The sequence below is a fragment of the Galendromus occidentalis genome, unplaced genomic scaffold (assembly GCF_000255335.2).
Source record: "Galendromus occidentalis unplaced genomic scaffold, Mocc_1.1 scf7180000077524, whole genome shotgun sequence".
In the NCBI taxonomy this organism is placed as follows: domain Eukaryota; kingdom Metazoa; phylum Arthropoda; class Arachnida; order Mesostigmata; family Phytoseiidae; genus Galendromus; species Galendromus occidentalis.
The window spans coordinates 1196101-1213311 of record NW_003805512.1 but is presented as its reverse complement, the minus strand read 5'-3'; the positions used below and the strand labels follow the sequence as shown (position 1 = coordinate 1213311).

The 17211-nt window shown below is 51.2% G+C and overlaps 3 protein-coding genes across 3 annotated transcripts; 2 read left to right on the top strand and 1 right to left on the bottom strand.

Annotated features, from left to right (window-relative positions):
- The first annotated feature begins 5534 nt into the window (after positions 1–5534).
- LOC100900365 (kinesin-like protein KIF3B) lies at positions 5535–7583 on the top strand. The gene has a single exon (XM_003747719.1). It carries the CDS (start codon positions 5535–5537, stop codon positions 7581–7583), a length of 2049 nt encoding a protein of 682 aa, XP_003747767.1.
- Positions 7584–7706: 123 nt separating this feature from the next.
- Sgt1 (suppressor of G2 allele of skp1) lies at positions 7707–8975 on the bottom strand. Its single transcript, XM_003747555.2, has 2 exons — positions 8746–8975; positions 7707–8440 (listed from the first exon to the last, which is right to left on the bottom strand). The coding sequence occupies exons 1-2, from the start codon at positions 8752–8754 to the stop codon at positions 7886–7888; spliced, it is 564 nt and encodes a 187-aa protein (XP_003747603.1). The 5' UTR covers positions 8755–8975; the 3' UTR covers positions 7707–7885.
- A 2096-nt stretch (positions 8976–11071) lies between these two features.
- On the top strand, positions 11072–16517 carry LOC100900224 (uncharacterized). Its single transcript, XM_018641101.1, has 4 exons — positions 11072–11098; positions 11196–11256; positions 11385–12527; positions 15301–16517. Exons 1-4 carry the CDS (start codon positions 11072–11074, stop codon positions 16515–16517), a joined length of 2448 nt encoding a protein of 815 aa, XP_018496617.1.
- Positions 16518–17211: the final 694 nt, after the last annotated feature.

The following is a 17211-nucleotide window of genomic DNA, read 5'->3' as shown; positions in this document are numbered from 1 at the left end:
TGTGGGTGACCTATAGACTCCCAAACCGCTGAACGGTTCGTCGTCAATTTTGGTCTGATGGTCCAGCCGGATTCCGCGAAGGTTCCAGGGGGGTTGCTCTGTGTCAGCGATTTACCGTTCCACCAAAAACAGAAATTATCGTGTTCAAGCTGGTGCTTCGTCGTTCGAAACAGGTAGAATAGGGAAAATGGAGAGTGGCTAAGTGGGTGCCCGTTCAGACCAAGGCGAATCTTCGGACTGCCGCCGCACGGGGAAATGTGGACACAGAAGCGGTGGAAGGGAGTGGGGGACGGGGAAATATTGAGGAGGATAAGCCCGAATAGGGAAAACTAACCCGATTCGGACCCGAACGGGAATCAGCAAAGGAATTAGCACGGAAAGGAACAAAAAGGCGGGCGGGACCATACGATCATCACTCTTAATAGCAGGGGTAGTTTTCATAAATGTAGGGGGCAGTTTTCGGCGAGATTCAACAAGCTATTGCAACAAGTTGGAGTATTGGTGACCGAGGGCCCCCCGAAGCATGGAACAACACACACACGCACGAAGCACCTGAATCCTCTCATTTCAAGCTTCTAGGATTCGCCGGGGACTGTCGCGGACCGAAGTCCGATCCCGCGATAGCTCTTGCCGTCGTTGTCGGTTTTCAGCGACTGCTCCATCGGGAGGGGAAAACTATATGATCTGTATTTGGTATTCCGCAATAAATAGTCGTCGGGGGAAGCTTCCAGGGTGGCCCGAAGTCGAGTGAGTAAGTTCCTTCGCCTCGCAACCAAAAAGTACCACGCCGTTGGCTAGGGCCAACGGTGGTTTCCAAGTCTGTTAGGCTCGTACCGCCACGCAGTGCGGACTCACCGGGTCGCTCCCGGATTTCACGGTCTTCCCCTGACGACGTGTAGGGAACATTGGCCAGTGTTTTCTCTCAATATCCAGGGGTGTGTGACAGTATTTGGTGACAGTTTGGTGACAGTATTGGCGCTTCGTCGTTGGAATTTTCTGTTCGAGAGGGTGCTTCGTCATTCGTCATTGGGAGCTTGATTCAATTCCACGAACGTTGCTCTGGAAAGTGCTTTCAGAAGAATCGGTATTGCCGACAGGATTCCCAAGGGATGTCGCAAGAATCGGCCCAAGAAGAACGTTTATGTTTCTGGAGTGGAGGAGGTGTGGAGTATGGGTCGCAGCAGATCAATGACGTGCTCTCGCGGCATCCCCGGTTAGCTGCGTGCTCCTCCGTGAAAGCTGAATGGATTAGGCACGGGCCGGGGCCGGCAATCAAGTTGAGAGTGACGACCCATCCAACGAGGGGAGGACCCAGGTTATATGTTTTCACTGTCCGTGGGGGCGATTTGCGCAGGAGCCCGGGAGAAGACAGGGACTGTCATCAGCGGTCACTCAGGCGCTGGGTGGGCAAGTGTTCCGGATGCGTCATGTGCAGCCAATTGACACCACTGCCTGCGGGGATTATGGAGGAGTCCGCATCCCCACTACTGCCTTCGAGGATAATGGAGGAGTCCGTATCCGGAATGGAAGAGGAGAGAACTCTGGAGGCCGAGGAGTAGCCAATATTGAGGCCGCTATAATTAAATGATGGTTCTCCGAATTTCCGGCGTCATAGTGAAGATGGGAAGCGCGGCGAGACGATAGATTTTTGAGGTGTTCGAGTCATGTATAGGAGGGTCACAGATTACGGATTACCAAACAGGATTAAGCAAATGAGCCTGCACACCCATGCGTTTATTGAATTGAAGACTCTCAACGATAATTCTCTCGAGTCCTGTCACTGATATTCATATCGGAAGAATATCATTGGTTTGTTCTTTCCTTCAAGGGCTGCAGGTTCTGATAGGCTGATTCAAAGGGGAAAGGGAGTGAGCTTTTCTTTCGCGAGAGAACTCCGAAACTAAGTTTTGACGAGTTTGAATAATGAAGTACTTTTTGAAATACACTTGCGGCTGTGAGTACGATAGGTCTTCGGGTGATCGTCCTAACTCAAGTGAGCTGATTCTCACCCTCTCTGGAGCAGTGAACGACAATGCCTCCCAGAAAAGCATTGCTTGGTCGCTCCACACGTAGAGCTCAGCAAAAGAGGAGCTCTCATCCTGTAGAAACGTCGGAACAAAGGCAGACTAGATTAGCTGCGAAGCGTTTACGGACCGCTGAAGCCCGTGCGCAACAAACAGAGGAGCAACGCAGAGACATGAGAGAAACCGATCGTTCTAGCTCATGACATACCCCTACCGCATCGCTGCAGTTAGCATGAGATGCCCGGTCACAGGGGCGAGTCCGACCGAGGCCACAGGCCGGGCAAGCCCCGAGGGCGGGGCCAAAGAGCCCGGTGGACCATCAGACCAAAATTTACGACGAACCGTTCAGCGGTTTGGGAGTCTATAGGTCACCCACAGACCCACATACATTCGCTTTTATATATAGAAAAAGATAGATAGATAGATATGTGGCCATGACACATGAATAATCTCATGAGGATCGCCCTGTGATCCAAGCTCTTCTCCACGAGCCCTCTTCCAGTATGATCAGGAATCCTGCATTTCCCGCAGAATATGACCCGAGAGGAACGGGCGGAGATGGCACTCGCAACTGGAATAACCAGCGCTTTCGAGGAAGGAGTCAGGCGGGACAACGTGGAGGTAATTTCAGTTGGGGAACTTGGTCCCTAGCGGTTGCATGATTGGATCTCGGTTCTACCTGGAAATACCCCGCAGACGGCTGAGAAACTCCTCCGAAAAGACGAGGAAGTCGACATCGTTCCCGAAGTGAGTGCGGACATTCAAAGACTCCTCATGTTCTTCCTGTGCGTTGATAGACCATCGCCGCACTTTCACGATGATATGACGCAGCGGTCTATCCGAGTATAAGGATCCCACCGCTTGGGTCATTCTTCCCAATCAATCAAGTAGAGTTTTAAGCATCACAATGCTCCACTGTCCATGCACCTGACGAACTCCGGCTGTTACTCAGGATCCCCTCGGAGGACATGCTCAGAGCGACCGTGAGGCTCAGACGGAGCATTGGTCACTGAGGGAGGCGGAGCGCCTCCAGACGGAATACCTAACTTCCTTGACGGGATTCGAGGCTGAGCGTCATACCTCAAAATAGCTCTGGAGGCCCGGTTGACTCCCCCTCCCGTATAAGCTTTTCAGGAGAGCTTCACGATGAAGCAGCCTTATTACGGACTCTTTGCGCAACAATTTACAGCAGGGGGTTGAGGGATCTACTCGAGCTCGAGAATTATCCAGAAGTGTGTCAATGTAAGCTCAGATCAGGTTCTGAAAGAGCTTGAAACTGGATAGACGAATTGGGGCCCCATCGAGCGATACGCGTTGAGAGCTGCGACTATCGATCTATTGAAGGATCGTTTCCCATGAAAAGTTCTTCGATGTCTCTCGCTCGCATGCGAATTTCGGGGTTTTTGAGCGCTCTCTTTTTGTGCGCCTGGGCCGTGTAGATCTCCGATCGTCGGATTCCTATCCTATTTCCCGCTCTGATATTCCTCCAGGTGAAAAAAACTCAGCGATCAAAGAACGATGTCGAGCTCCGTGAAATCGGAAAAGCACCCCCGACGAAGGAGGGAGTCAGAGCTGCAAGCATCCCCGGCGCAACGAAGAGCCCAAAGTCGAGTGAGACAGTGAATTCTTCAAAGGTATAACGGATTCCTACCCGAGCTCGAGCGGCCCGAGAAACTTCCGTTATCTGATTCTGGGCGGTTCTGATGTTCCGGCATAATACTTTCCAGGGAGCCAACGATCTGTCGAATCGACCAGATCGCACGTCCCCAAGTGTGCCAGAGGTCGGAATCCGACTCGTTATCCCCTCGGGGCTAATACGAATACTTTCACGCCCTGGATGCACGATCCGAGGAGTCTGAATGAAGCAGCGTGATCTATACCGACTTTCAGGAGGGGGGAACTAAACGGTTGGGGGAAGCGGAGCGAGCCGAGCTGATTGAGGGGAAGGAAATCCCACGTTCAAGAAAATCCCCGGTAGCGGAGAACACTCGCGCGCCGACCGCAGGAACCAAGCTTAATCCTATGGAGATGTCTCCACAGGTCTCGGATTCGTCCCCAAAAATCCGAGGACTATCTGAATTGGATTTCGACATGGAAATGGCTAGAACAGCCCTTTATCCATTTGATTCCAGTTGGCGGCAAAGAGCGGAGCCGCTCCCACCCCGACGACGTCGAAGAACGTGCGTGAGGCTCCGGTAGAGAGAGACCGACTCCTAGCGGCCGAGAAAGATCAGCATACCTACGATCTTCCGGCTAGGAAAACCTCACCGGGTATACAAGCTCGACATTCTCGATTCCTGGAATCCCTGTAATGGTATTGTATTCACCGATAGAAGAAGAGCCGTGCCTCATTTCAGTAGAGATTACAGGTGTCCCGATCGAGAACGATTCGGAGAAGCCTTCCTCGACAAGGGGATCTAGACTCGGTGGGTACAACTACTCGAATCCGCCCTCCGAGTGATTCGAGTGGCTATCCGCAATCGTTAGAAGTGTCACCATTCTGATTCAATCAAATTGTCACCAGGAGCGGCTCATTCGGAGGACTATTACAGTACGTATCCAACGCCTGATCGGCATACGAGATTCTCGAGTGGGGGGGTCATGATAGACAGTTTGCCTCGCTCGGAGTACACAGCGGCTTTTCCTCCTAGATGTGACTCTGCCCTCTTTCTTGAAACGGACCTCTTCAGAGAAACTAGCTCCGGAACCAAGCCCTTCACCTGTTGCTGATATGCCGTCCCCGGATCCTTCGGAAATCGTACCGGAAGGGGCAGCCGTCCCCATTCTGAAGATGGTATGGAATGTCCGATTGATCAGCGATTTCACAATGGCGATGATTTTGAAATGTGAGAGATCTTTGCTAATCCAGAACCTTCGGAATCCGTCGACCCATCAGAATGACTGGGATGGATGACCACCCAAGCAAAGACGTCAATCGTTGGGATGTGAATAGTGAGCTCTGAGAATTGAAAAATGAGAAGTCGAATCGACGCCCATCCATCCGAATGGAATAAAATAGTTTTGGGTATAGATCGCTGTTCTGATATCAAGCTGAGGCATCGACTCCTTGATGGCTTACGACGGCGGAGTGAATTCTGCGGGTATCACGATGCGAGTATGTTCATAAGATCGCTTCGAGTTTCGAAAGCGAGCGCCTCTCGGACTCGATAGTTTGAGGTTGTCTGTACCCTCCCCCATAAGCCATGGCAACGAACTCTCTCCGAGTTACGACTCAGCTGGCTCCAGCTGAGTCACGCTGTCACCTCGCCCCGATCGAATGACACGGAACCATCGCGCTGGGGTCAGAAATTTCCTGCCTATCAAATGCAATGCCTTGAAGTGCGCCCGGAACCAGACAGTGTGAAGTTCGGCAGGGTCCCTCGAGAAAGTCGGCCTCGCAACAAGTGAAGCCCGAAGCCGCCATCCGAATGAATGATTCGGAACCGTGATTTCGCATCCATCGGATCGATGTCGGTGTGACTCTGCACGATATTTGAGGAGCCGAGGAAGATGAGCGCCAAAGGAACCGCATCGGAATCGGTCAGAGTCATCGTGCGATGTCGCCCGATGAGCGACAAGGAGTCGGAATCCCACCACCGGCGAGTGGTGGAGATGAACCCCGAGCGAGGAAGCATCGAAATAAGAAAAGGAGCCGACGATGAACCGAAACAGTTCACTTTTGACGCGGTTTACGATGAGCGAGCGCCTCAGAAACGTCTCTACAGTGAAACGTTCCAACCCCTGGTAGACTCTGTGCTCGAAGGTTTCAACGGGACAATTTTCGCTTACGGTCAGACTGGCACTGGGAAAACCTACACCATGGAAGGTATACGTACCGACCCCGAGAAGCGCGGAGTCATACCGAACTCGTTCGAACACATCTTCGGTCACATACAGAAATCTCGGAACAAGCAATACCTCGTTCGGGCATCGTATCTGGAAATTTACCAGGAGGAGATACGGGATCTCATCGCGAAGGATCAAAGCAAGAAACTCGAGCTCAAAGAGCGTCCTGACACCGGTGTCCACGTCAGGGATCTCAGTTCGTTTCTATGCAAATCCGTCCAGGAAATCGAACGCGTGATGACGGTGGGAAACCAGAATAGAGCTGTCGGACGAACGAACATGAATCTCCACAGTTCGAGGTCTCATGCAATATTCATAATAACGGTGGAACACAGCGATCTCGATGAGAAAACCGACTGCGCGCCAACAATCAGAGTCGGGAAACTGAACCTTGTTGACTTGGCCGGATCGGAGCGTCAGAGCAAAACCAATGCCCAGGGGACGACGCAGAAAGAGGCGATAAAGATCAATCTGAGTTTATCGGCTCTGGGCAACGTGATTTCGAGCTTGGTCGACGGAAAATCAACTCACGTTCCTTATAGGGACTCCAAATTGACTCGACTCCTCGAAGACTCCCTAGGAGGCAATGCTAAAACCATAATGATCGCCAACATTGGTCCGTCGCATTGGAACTACGAGGAAACCCTGACGACGCTCCGTTACGCGAGTCGGGCAAAGCATATCAAGAACAAGCCGAAAGTCAATCAGGACCCCAAGGATGCGCTCCTGAGGGAGTTCCAGTCCGAGATCGCGAAATTGAAGATGCAGCTCGCAGAGAAAGGCAAACGGAAAGTCAAGTCTCGCAGCGCAGTCAGCCGAACGTCGATAAATTCAGACAGCTCCGCCGAGGGCTGCGGTCCCACGAGCCCGGACGCGGCCGAGGTCGAGTACACGGAGAAATTGGCTGCGAAGGTCGCTGCTCTCGAAAGTAAATTATTGGGCGGGAAAGATATCATAGAGCATACGAACGAGCAGGAGCGAGCCCTAGAACGAAAGAGACGGGAGATAGCCGAGCAGAAGCGCATAGAGAGAGAAATGATAAAAAAGCTCGAACTGCACGAAGAGAGTGCATCGGAAATACGTGAAGACTACACAAGTCTGCAACAAGAGGTCGATTCGAAGACAAAGAAGCTTAGGAAACTCTACGGGAAACTTCAAGCTGCCAGAATCGACATCAAAGACCTCACGGAAGAACACAACCGCGAACGGCGAGAGATCGAGGCCACCCAACACGATCTCACCAAAGAATTGAAACTGAAGTACATGATTATCGAGAACTTCATTCCCATTCAAGAAAAAGCGAAGATACTCTCTCGTATCGTATTCGACGATGAAACAGAGAACTGGGATCTTCTACCCTATTCTATGATTCTCAATAACGAACTAGGAACTTCGGCGGTACATCCCCTGGCCGACAGCCACAACCCGAAGCGACTCCTCAGAGAAATGGCGAGAAAACGTTATCTCGAGGCAGCGAGAAGCCAATTGGATTTCAGCCTGGAAGTTGTGAACTTGCGAGTCCGAGAATATCATCCGCCCGAAGTTTCACCCACCTTGAAAGCATTACTTGGAGAATCGATGAAACCTCTGCCGGACATGGAGATCGACGCAGGCCAGGCTCAGTTCAAACTCGTCCGCATGCCATCTAGTAAATCCAAGGGGCACCGCTCACCTAAATCGCCGTCGACATCGTCACGGAGTTTATACGAGTGATGGGGAGATCGTATTCGGAATGAGTCGCAGGTTCGAAATATCTTGCTGACAGTGATATATTGCCGTGGAGTGCCTACCTCTAATTTAATAAAAATGTCTTGAGGACAGACCTTGAACAGGGTGTTTGAGAGTTCTCTGACCTCCTATCGTTTATTCAGACAATGATGCCAATCCTGTTCGCATTGCATACCTAAGCATCAAGTAATATGGGGGCATTGAGGCATAATGTTGATCATGGTGGGTACCGCAAATGAATATTAAAAAGAGATAAATCAAGGATTGACTTTACATGATGGATATCCTCAGTTTTCGAAGGTCTTGAATTCAGTCCCAGACGGTGGTTTGACTTCTGTTTTCCGTTTGCCTATTTCGTCCCAGTTCGTGCTGAGCACTGTTCCGTTGCTCTCCAAGAAAGACTTGTTCATCGCTCTGCGCACCTCTGGGTCGCCTGACATGTAGATCTGCTTGAAAAGATCTCCGACATCCTGTGAGCTGGTATCCTTCTCGATTTCTTTCTCGAGTTTGTCCCAATCATGCTTTATCAAACTCGAAGTGGGGTATGATGGAGTTTTGTCCTCCGGTTTCTCATCCGGCTTCCGCTCCAACACCGACCACTTTCCGGCGGAGGTTTTGCACAGTCGAATCTCTATTTTAGTGGTGAGGACTTTGAAGCTCGATCGCTCCGGATTGATCTCTTGGAAGAGATTCAATTCCAGATCGTAGACATCCGACGGCAGCTTTGCGTGAACGGAGACTGAGTCTTTCGTGAACTCGACCTTCACATCCTCAGTTTTCTGATTCTTCAAGAAGATCTCTATCGTGACCTGAGACTCGGTCTCATACCAATCGTGGCGTAACTGCGAGAGGAAAAATCTCATTTTTAGAACAAATGTAGCTCCCGTACTCATCGGACGAGGGAACGACTCGGGATCGGAGGGTATCGAACCTTCAAATCCATTGATCGTAAACATTGCGCTTCCATTGATGATTTCGCTTTCCGTAACGGGACAATATGAGTTACCGAAGAGCTTGGATGCTCGATAGGATAGAGTATTTCGGAGAGAATTCTCGGCAACATCGGCAACGTTCAGATATCAGATGATACCCGAGCTTTCGAGCTCAAGTGTAGCAAAAATACGACATCTAAACTCAAGAAACTCACCGTAGTCATTTTGAGCGGGATCCAAAGCGCTGAAACGTCTCGAATATTCCACTGGATGGTGTCACGGTATGGAGACCGCCGACCGATTTGAATAGAAGCTACAGAGTCCGACTCCCGACCGCGATTTTATTCGCGGCGACACTCTGAATTTGGAGAGAATCTCAGCGTACGCTTCGCAAAAAGTGAAGCGATTGATCGTGAGAGGCACTTTCTTGAGGAGAGCGCTGCTTAAAAGACGGAACCCTGGACCGGTCCGAAAAACCGCTACTTCCTCCATTAGGATCCGGTCTTGGAGTCTCTATGATTTCCAGATCTCTGTTCACATTCCCATCGTGATCGGGAATCATCCAAATCGTCTCATGATCCGAGTCCGATCCAATCGTCCGATGTCGGTATGATGCTTCCGACTTCCGAAAAATAAAAAGTTTCGCGATCGGGCTCTCTCTTGGTCGGTGTCATACAAACTCTGCTGGGATCGGGCCCACACTCGGCGATCTCTTCTCGTCTGCATAGCTTCCGTGGGAGCAGCTCACTACGAGGGGATGCCCGTGATTTCCCTGGTAGATTTCAGAAGCTCCTATGGGACGCGGAGAGTAGAGCCCTGAACCAGCTGACTCGACTCTCTGCTGACTTAACCTAGTTCTGGTTCCTGATAGGTGTCACAGATGATGACTAGACCAGCGATTGATTTCGATTGAGGAGTCAGCTTTTTCGCGGCGTTTTCCCATCCCCCTCTGTGAGGTCGTCTCGAACATGATCACCGCTTCGACTTCAGGGGTCACGTGATTGTGTTCGCTAAAACAAAACTCGAAACTTGTGACGCCGGGTTGATTACACATGCTGGGCTCGATAGAAAATTGAGTCAACGAAGCCTCGACATTCGAAGTTCATATGGAAGAGATATCATGACATCGCCGATATCTTTCCAGAGAATCACTCGTAAGCGACTTCACACCGTGCAGAATCATATCTTTTTCCTCCAAATCGGGGCCTCCGCATACATTAGCTTCTGAACCTCGTGCATCGGAGCGGACTGGATTCGACGTGAATAACCACATCTTCGCAGGACAGCTTCGCTCGTCGTATTCGAGCCCGGTGTAGAGAGCGTCTATTCTCAGAAGAAGTCCGGCTTCAAGGGCTCCTTTCCGACACGGCCATGTGCAGCACCCGTTTTTGTTTCAGCGATGTGGAACATTTCGCATCGGAACATGTCGAAAGATGAACTACCTAGATACGATTTCCCTCCCGTTCCCTCATCTTCCCTCGAACTATCGCGAGGGGGTCTCCGCTACCCTGTGTTTCATAATCACTCCCCATCCTCTTGCTTGTCGCCATCATCCAAGCGATCGAGAGCAAGGCATCCTGGTCAGCATGAGAATAAGGGTATGACTTCGAATGGAAACTGAGTGAGCATTAGCGGGCCGTGAACGACTGGAAACAAATGGGATGGAACTCCATGAGGAGACCGCTCCCCTGGATGAAGATACTTCTTCGACATTAGTAGCTAGGCTCTGGGCCGGATCAGGACTTGGGATCGAAATGGAGATCGATCCTGAAAATCACTCAGCCGGCTCTTGAAGAATGCTCTAACCTTCAAGTATACAGGAGGAGCGTCTCTATGCCTCGCTCCCCCCCCCCCTTTCATTCTCCCTCAAAAGGGAAGCTGTTGGCAGGTTTCGAGGGGGAAACCCAAATGAGTAAGACCACGAGAAAAATTTCCTGTTGCCATCAGCCACCATCTCCGTATTCAGGGCGGGTGACTGTGAGACCCTACGACTATAGACGGACGCTCGAGAATCGACCCTCCAGGGGTTCCGTCCAGCGACGATAACCACTGGGGCGGATATGTGCGAGCTATGCGAATATTCGGAACACAGCCCTCTAGCAAGTCTCCACGCTCCTCCCTCCCGTTATGCGCATGCCACGAATTTCCCGTGTGCACTGTGTGCAAAATATGTAAGTTGGTTGAACATTACTTCCCGCGGGGCCGAGGTCTAGCGAACTTCTTCGCTCAGCCTTTAATCACCGACAAGTCTTTCGATATACTATCGTCGCCTTTCCGCTCCGACGATCATTGAAATCAGGATTCGTGATTCTCATTCGCCGGTACTTCCGGTAGGTTAAGCCATGAATCGAGACCGATCCCGCCGTGTATTCCGACGCTAGTCGGCAGACGATCCTTTGAGTAATGAGGACTTCCTTGTCAGGCTCGCGTAAGGAGACTGTCCAAGAGAGACGCGAGATTATTCTCTCGTTAAACGACTCCTCCATTTTAAGAAGACCTACTGCATTTTGAAAAATCTTCAGCAAATAATCTGTGGGAAGAATGGGGAACGTCCAGAGTCAAGCTGGGGTAAGAGAAATCCGCCACCGTTTCAGAGCTCCTCTGCTCAAACACATTGTTCCCCTGGAAGTTTGCGCACCGAGCTCAAGTACCCGGTAACTTCTAGGGGATCGGGGATCATGGCCGGTCTTTGCCCTCGCCGGTCGCGAATCCGGACAGGTGTGCAGGTGAGGTGATAGATAGACTTACGCTGAAGATGGTCGCAATGGGTTCCCATCATACGGGTATTTTCAGTTTCTTTGAGTCTAGCAATTCACTTCAACCAATTTCCGAATTTCGTGATCTGCGGTTGCAGGAGAGACCACGGGAACGGTTGCCAGAGCTCATAATCCAGGCTCTCAAGGAGAATCTCCGAGCGAGGCGTGGACGTTACTTGGGAATTTGGGAATTGGCGAAACAAATGCGCCCGAGGAAGACGTTGGAGAAGAAGAAAGACGAATCGCCTTAGAAGTCTTGAGCAAGTCAAGAAGAGCTCTGACGGACTTGAATGAAGCTCTATTCCACTCGGACCAAGCCATGTTCGAGTGGTGGCAAATCGCAGACAAATGCTTCCACTCGCACCTACGCGAATGTCGGGCGGTCTCAATTAGGTTGGAGTACACGATGGATCGAGCTAAAAAAGCCCGTCAATGGCCAAGCAGAGTCAGGGAAGAAATTAAGGAAGAAGCTGCGAGGCAGACATTCGAAATTTTGGAAGATTCGCGGCGAACCTCGGAGGAGTTCCACAAAGCTCTGAATGAGGCTTGGGAAGCTTTGGGAGAACTTTCGAAGAAGACGGCGGAAGCCGAGATCAAGTCGATGAAAGCTCTTAGGGAGTCAGGAGAGGGCCTCATAGCAGCGAGAAAGGCCTTGCAGGAAGTCGAGGCACATAAGAAAGTGCTGGAAAGGCTGAGGGAGGGGTCGGGAATAGCTCTGGAGCGTCGACGAGGGTTACGGACTTGTAAGCTTGATCCTGAAGAAGAATTGAGATTGGCCCGCCGCTTGCTTGAAACTGCCTCATGGGAGGCGACAAGAGCAAAGCATGATCTGAGGGACCTCGAGATGGAGCTCGAAATTTCCAAAGGAGCACAGGCGAAGGAGCAAACGAGCGAGTTGAACGATCCTAGCGAGCGGCAGGTCGGGACGTGTGAAACCCAGAAAGCGGTAGATAGGACCTGGGAGGGCCTTCAGGAAAAATTCGAAATCCTTTCCAGGGCTCGGGAAGCTCTCAGGGTCAGAGGATACGAATATCTAGATAGGCGATTCGGCGAGCTTGAAGCAGCCTTCCTCCGCCAACATGAGGAAGTCTGTGAACTCAATGGACAGCAGTCGCAGTTGGAGATAGACAAAGAATCGTCGAGAGCCATTGCGGATGCTCTGGAAATTCCCGACCGCTGGGTCGACGAGGGATGCCATCCTCCCTTCCCTTCCTCGTGGACTCTTCTCCGTAGGCCTTGTCGTAAGTTTCAAGAATAGAATCAAACGGAGACGAACATTGATGCAGGTAATGAAGTCAGACAGAGGTTCGCTCCCGCTCCATCATCGGGCGAACGATTCTCATGTTAGGACCGAATCCTTGGTGGGGGTCGGGGCTACGAGGTGCGTCGCCGGAGTCGCGATTAATCCGAGATCCGTTAAATAAATTAAAAGATAAAATTCCTACCACGATTCCCCACGCTTTTAGCCTGTCGAGAACCCGAAATGCTTCGAATGGTGATCCTAGGCGGAAGAAGCCATGTCGGCGGTTGTACAGAGCATCTGCCTGCGTTCGGAGAGTCGCTGGGCAATACTGTCCCCTAATCCCTGACTAATTCCTAGTTCTCAAGCGGCGGAGAGACAATCAAAGTCGACGTTTCAGAAGCATCCCGGATCACCCAACCCCTCCGGCTCGTATGCGCTCAACGAGAAAGAGTGCAGGAGCAAGCATCAGACGAAATAGAGGATTGATATGTGTAACCTATGTAGACGAAAGTCAAATATGCGGCTAGAGTACAAAATCGTATTTATCAGCTCAAACCGCCATTCGTCCTATTCTGAGAGGGCTGACGATCGAGGACCTTCCCTACAGAGATCATGCCGGCCTAGAGCATCAGCGCTGGATGGTCGACGCATGTGGTTTCTCGAGAAAGGGTCGATTACCTGAATCCGAAGCCCGAGACTGCTGTCTGAATTCATGAATGATCGACGAGCGCCAAATGTGCATTGATCAAAATAATATACTTGTTAGCTCCGGCCGAAAGGAACATCTCGATCGGGGATTTAGCCAATCGTTGCCAATGCCGATGCTTCACATGCCATGTCTGATTGAGGCTCCTTCGCCCGCGACCAATGTAGCCGGGATGCGCCCCTGTCCACCGCATCCCGATCCGGGGAAGGTCAGCGTCCTGGAAATCGGAATATTTTGCCCCCTTTTGAATAGTGGTCAATGTCGGCAGACTTGTCCACATACGTAGTGGAAAAAAAATCGCTGCAACCGGGGAAACCTCCAGGAGGAACCTGATCTGTGAAAAAAAAGTCGGAGCAGGGTTGTCAATCGTCCGTCGTCGGATAGTTCCGAGAAAGTTTTGAAAGGGTCGCGAATCATGGTCACTGGCGGAGTGTTTGCCAATATTTCTTAGAGAGCGAGATGGAATTTCCGGATACCCCATCTTCGCCACTTCACCCCGTAGTGTATCCGACTTCGATAGCCCCGATCCGTGCAGAATCGTCTGGATTTCTACGACATCGTTCAAGCTCTTATCAAATTACCGAATTCTGGAGGCCCTTTCCTACCGATATCCGGTCGATCGAGCCAACGGACCCTTCTTTGACGCTAAGCATACCAGAGTTTTCGTTCGTCAGAACTTCCTATCATCCATGTGGAACCATCCGTCGTCTAAGTCCCCGGGGCTCCGACCTTTACCCGTACACGCCCGCCAAAACCCGAGGGATCCGGCCCGGGGTCCCAGTCAGTCGATTGAACTGCGATGCGTTCTTCAATGGCATGCGAGGCGATGGCCCAGCCATCCAGAGTACCTCTGAGCGTCCCTCCATTCCGTTCGTCCATATCCTCCACCAAATGGTTCGAGCTCGTTTCGAATCATCACGGTAATAATGAGTTGTAATCGGCGAATCCCAGGCGATACCTGATTAGGCACGCCTGAGTGGTGACTCGACGCGGTTGGCTCGATGAGTCCTGAAATCGACGAAGCTTAAGTATCGTCGGGTTCGATCCGGGGCCGCCTTTGTTTGAGGCTAGAGACTGATTCAATAGATTCCGTACATTTGTTTCAGTTCCGGGGGTGCTCGGAACGATGCCCTCGCGACGGATTCCGCGACCCGGGCGATCCGCAGCTCCCGACCGTTTCAGTAGCCGCCGTGCTTTTCTCGGTCCTAAGTTGTTCCAAGCGCTTGCCGCGATTGCGCGCCAATTACTTCTCTGTGCTTCTCCGCGGCTGAACGCGAACATGCACTCATGTTTCCGAGCCGTGATCAGCGGACAGACTTCACCGTGAGGGTCGATCTGCGATCGAATGCGCTTTTCCATCTTCGAAACTTCCCGGGTATCTCTGGGGTCGATTTCATGCGGCGGATCACCGCTCGAGTGACCGTACTCGGCTCACGAGCCAGTGTTTTCATCCCAGCTGAGGTATTCGTGTTCGGAATTTCCGAAAAGCAACATCTTCAGGTGTGTTGAATCGACTCGTTTCCGTTTTTCGTCTCGGCAGGACCCCTCGATCCCTGGTATTCCTCGAGCTCGTCTTCGAGAGTATCCAGTCCATCTCCCGTTCAATTCCGCGATGTCCTGATTTTCATTGTCAAAGATGCTCAGTAAATTGCCGGTTTGTGAAATTTGAGAATCGTCGAGAATTCCGGTATGACGACTAATTCCCCGTTTCAGAGGGCGATCTTTCCAAGAGAAGGATGGGGAACAGCCAAAGTCAACCCGAGGTTCGAGAGCGCTGCTTCCTCATGAGCTTTAGAGCTCGGCTCAGGAAATTCTCCTGAACATCGATCATGCGGCCCGATTCGTGCTCGTAGACAAAGTATTCAATTATTTACAGGAGATCCAGGATGCCGATGCTTCTGAGTGGGTCACAGTACCGTATTCATGTAAGGCAGAGGATATTGCGATTGGAGGAGCCTCGCTCCCTGCCGACTCCTCCTCTCCAAACATTTTCCCCACGTTGAAAGTGTGGATCCGTCCTCTTTATATCACCAACTTCCCTCTAAAATCGGTTCCCCGATCGCAGGCGAGACCAACGACGAAGGCGGAGCAGGATCTCACCATAAGGCGCCTCTCTCTAGGGTGGAAATCCCAAAGCAGCCTGGGACCGCTTCCAGAGTCTCAGAAAGGTCCGTGAAGGATTCAGCGGCATCCGAGATGGCGGACGAGGGACATGAAGAAGAGGCGTTGGAAGCTTTGAGAGATTCGAGAAAAGCTCTTGAAGTTATGCATGCAGCATTGATTGAGTCGGATGACGCTATGTACGAGTGGTGGAAAATCGTGAAAAGGAAACTCCGGAGTTGCCATCCTTCGTTATCTGGGGCCGCGACAGTGGCGACTGAAGCAGTGAGGAGAGTGGAAGAATCTCTCGAATGGCCGGGACGAGCCAAGGCAGGCATGAAGCAAGAACTTATCGCGAAGGCCATCTACGTCCAAGTTATGTCGCGAGCTCCAATTTGTGAGTTTAGGACTGCTCTCAGACGAGCCTCGGACGCTATGGCGAATTTCGAGGCAGAGACTTTGGAAGCCGCGATCAAGTCAAGGGAAGCCCTCAGGAGATCGAGGGAGGCTCTCGAAAAAGCAGAAAACGCTCTGGCGAAGACGAAAAGATATGCGAATGTTTTGATTCGGCTCCGAAACGACCCCGATAAAGCTCGCGAGATCCGAGAGAGATGCGGGCAGGAGGTGTGGCCTTTCCGAAGAGAGAATGAACCCAGCCCGAGTTTGGAAGAATCGTTGGAATCTGCGCGGTTAGAGGTAATCGATTCGAAGACTCGGGAAGAATTAGCCAGACGACGGATCGTGGACCTTGAGATTGACGCTCTCATCGCGAACGGAACACACAAGGAGGAGGGATCCGCCGAGCCCTCGAATGAGTCTAAGGAAGAAAGTGACCACTCGAGGATGATTCTGGATCGCTTGAATGAAGCTTGGAAGGATCTGAGTGAGGAATTCGCGAAGCTCTCGGAGAGTCGGGAAGCCCTTTCGGACAGGGGAATTTTCCTGGAGCGGCCGATTATCGCATGCTACGCTGACTTCCATCAGCAGCACCACAGACTCTACGGTTTGAACCAACAGCAGTCGGAGCTCGAAACCGACATAGCTTTGGCGAAAGGTATCGCAGAGTTTCTACCACGTGTGATCACAAAGGACGGAGTGTCCTTCGACTTAGATATCCCTTACAAGTGGGTTTTGCTTAAGCATGGATGCACAAAGGGTTATCGCATACGTCCAGGGCTGTGAGCAGTCGACGTCGTTTTATCACGACATCGGAGCGGATGAACGCCGGGACTCGCCCACGCACATTGATGATGTAAAGAGCACACCCTTGTCGAGGTTCGAAATCTTGCGATGCTCCCGGATGTAGAAATTCGAAACACAGGATCTAGGAGTCACTGTGATTCTCGAAAGAAAAAACTGACCAACTTTGACTTACGCGAAGCTTCGTCTACAACAGTACATATGTATATGTCGATGCGCCATCGATATTTTTGAATCGCTTCATTAAAGCTGTCACTGAGCTCTGTACACGGTGATCGAATATATATACTTCAAATGAATTCGGAGTCATATCCATTTATGGTGCGCTCTTCCTGTTCTCGAATTCTCCCACACGGCAGGTCTGGCCGATCCTCCCCCGGATTACCTTCAGCTGTTGAGGAATAGGAATCGTTTCTGGCCGTTTGTATTTCTCTCGTGCGATCACATAACTCATTGATTTTTCTTCGGTCAATTCATCACCCTTTGCCGCATCATTGTCTCAACTATGATCACTGATCAGTGATCACCAATGAATTGGAATCGATCCGATGGAATCGATAGATTACTTGAGTCGGTCCAAGTTTTCCGCACTCATCCCCCTGCGCAATCCCAGCACGCAGGCCGCGGAAGACCACACAATGGTCTAAAAGCATTCCATCTCGGCGGAACGGACGGT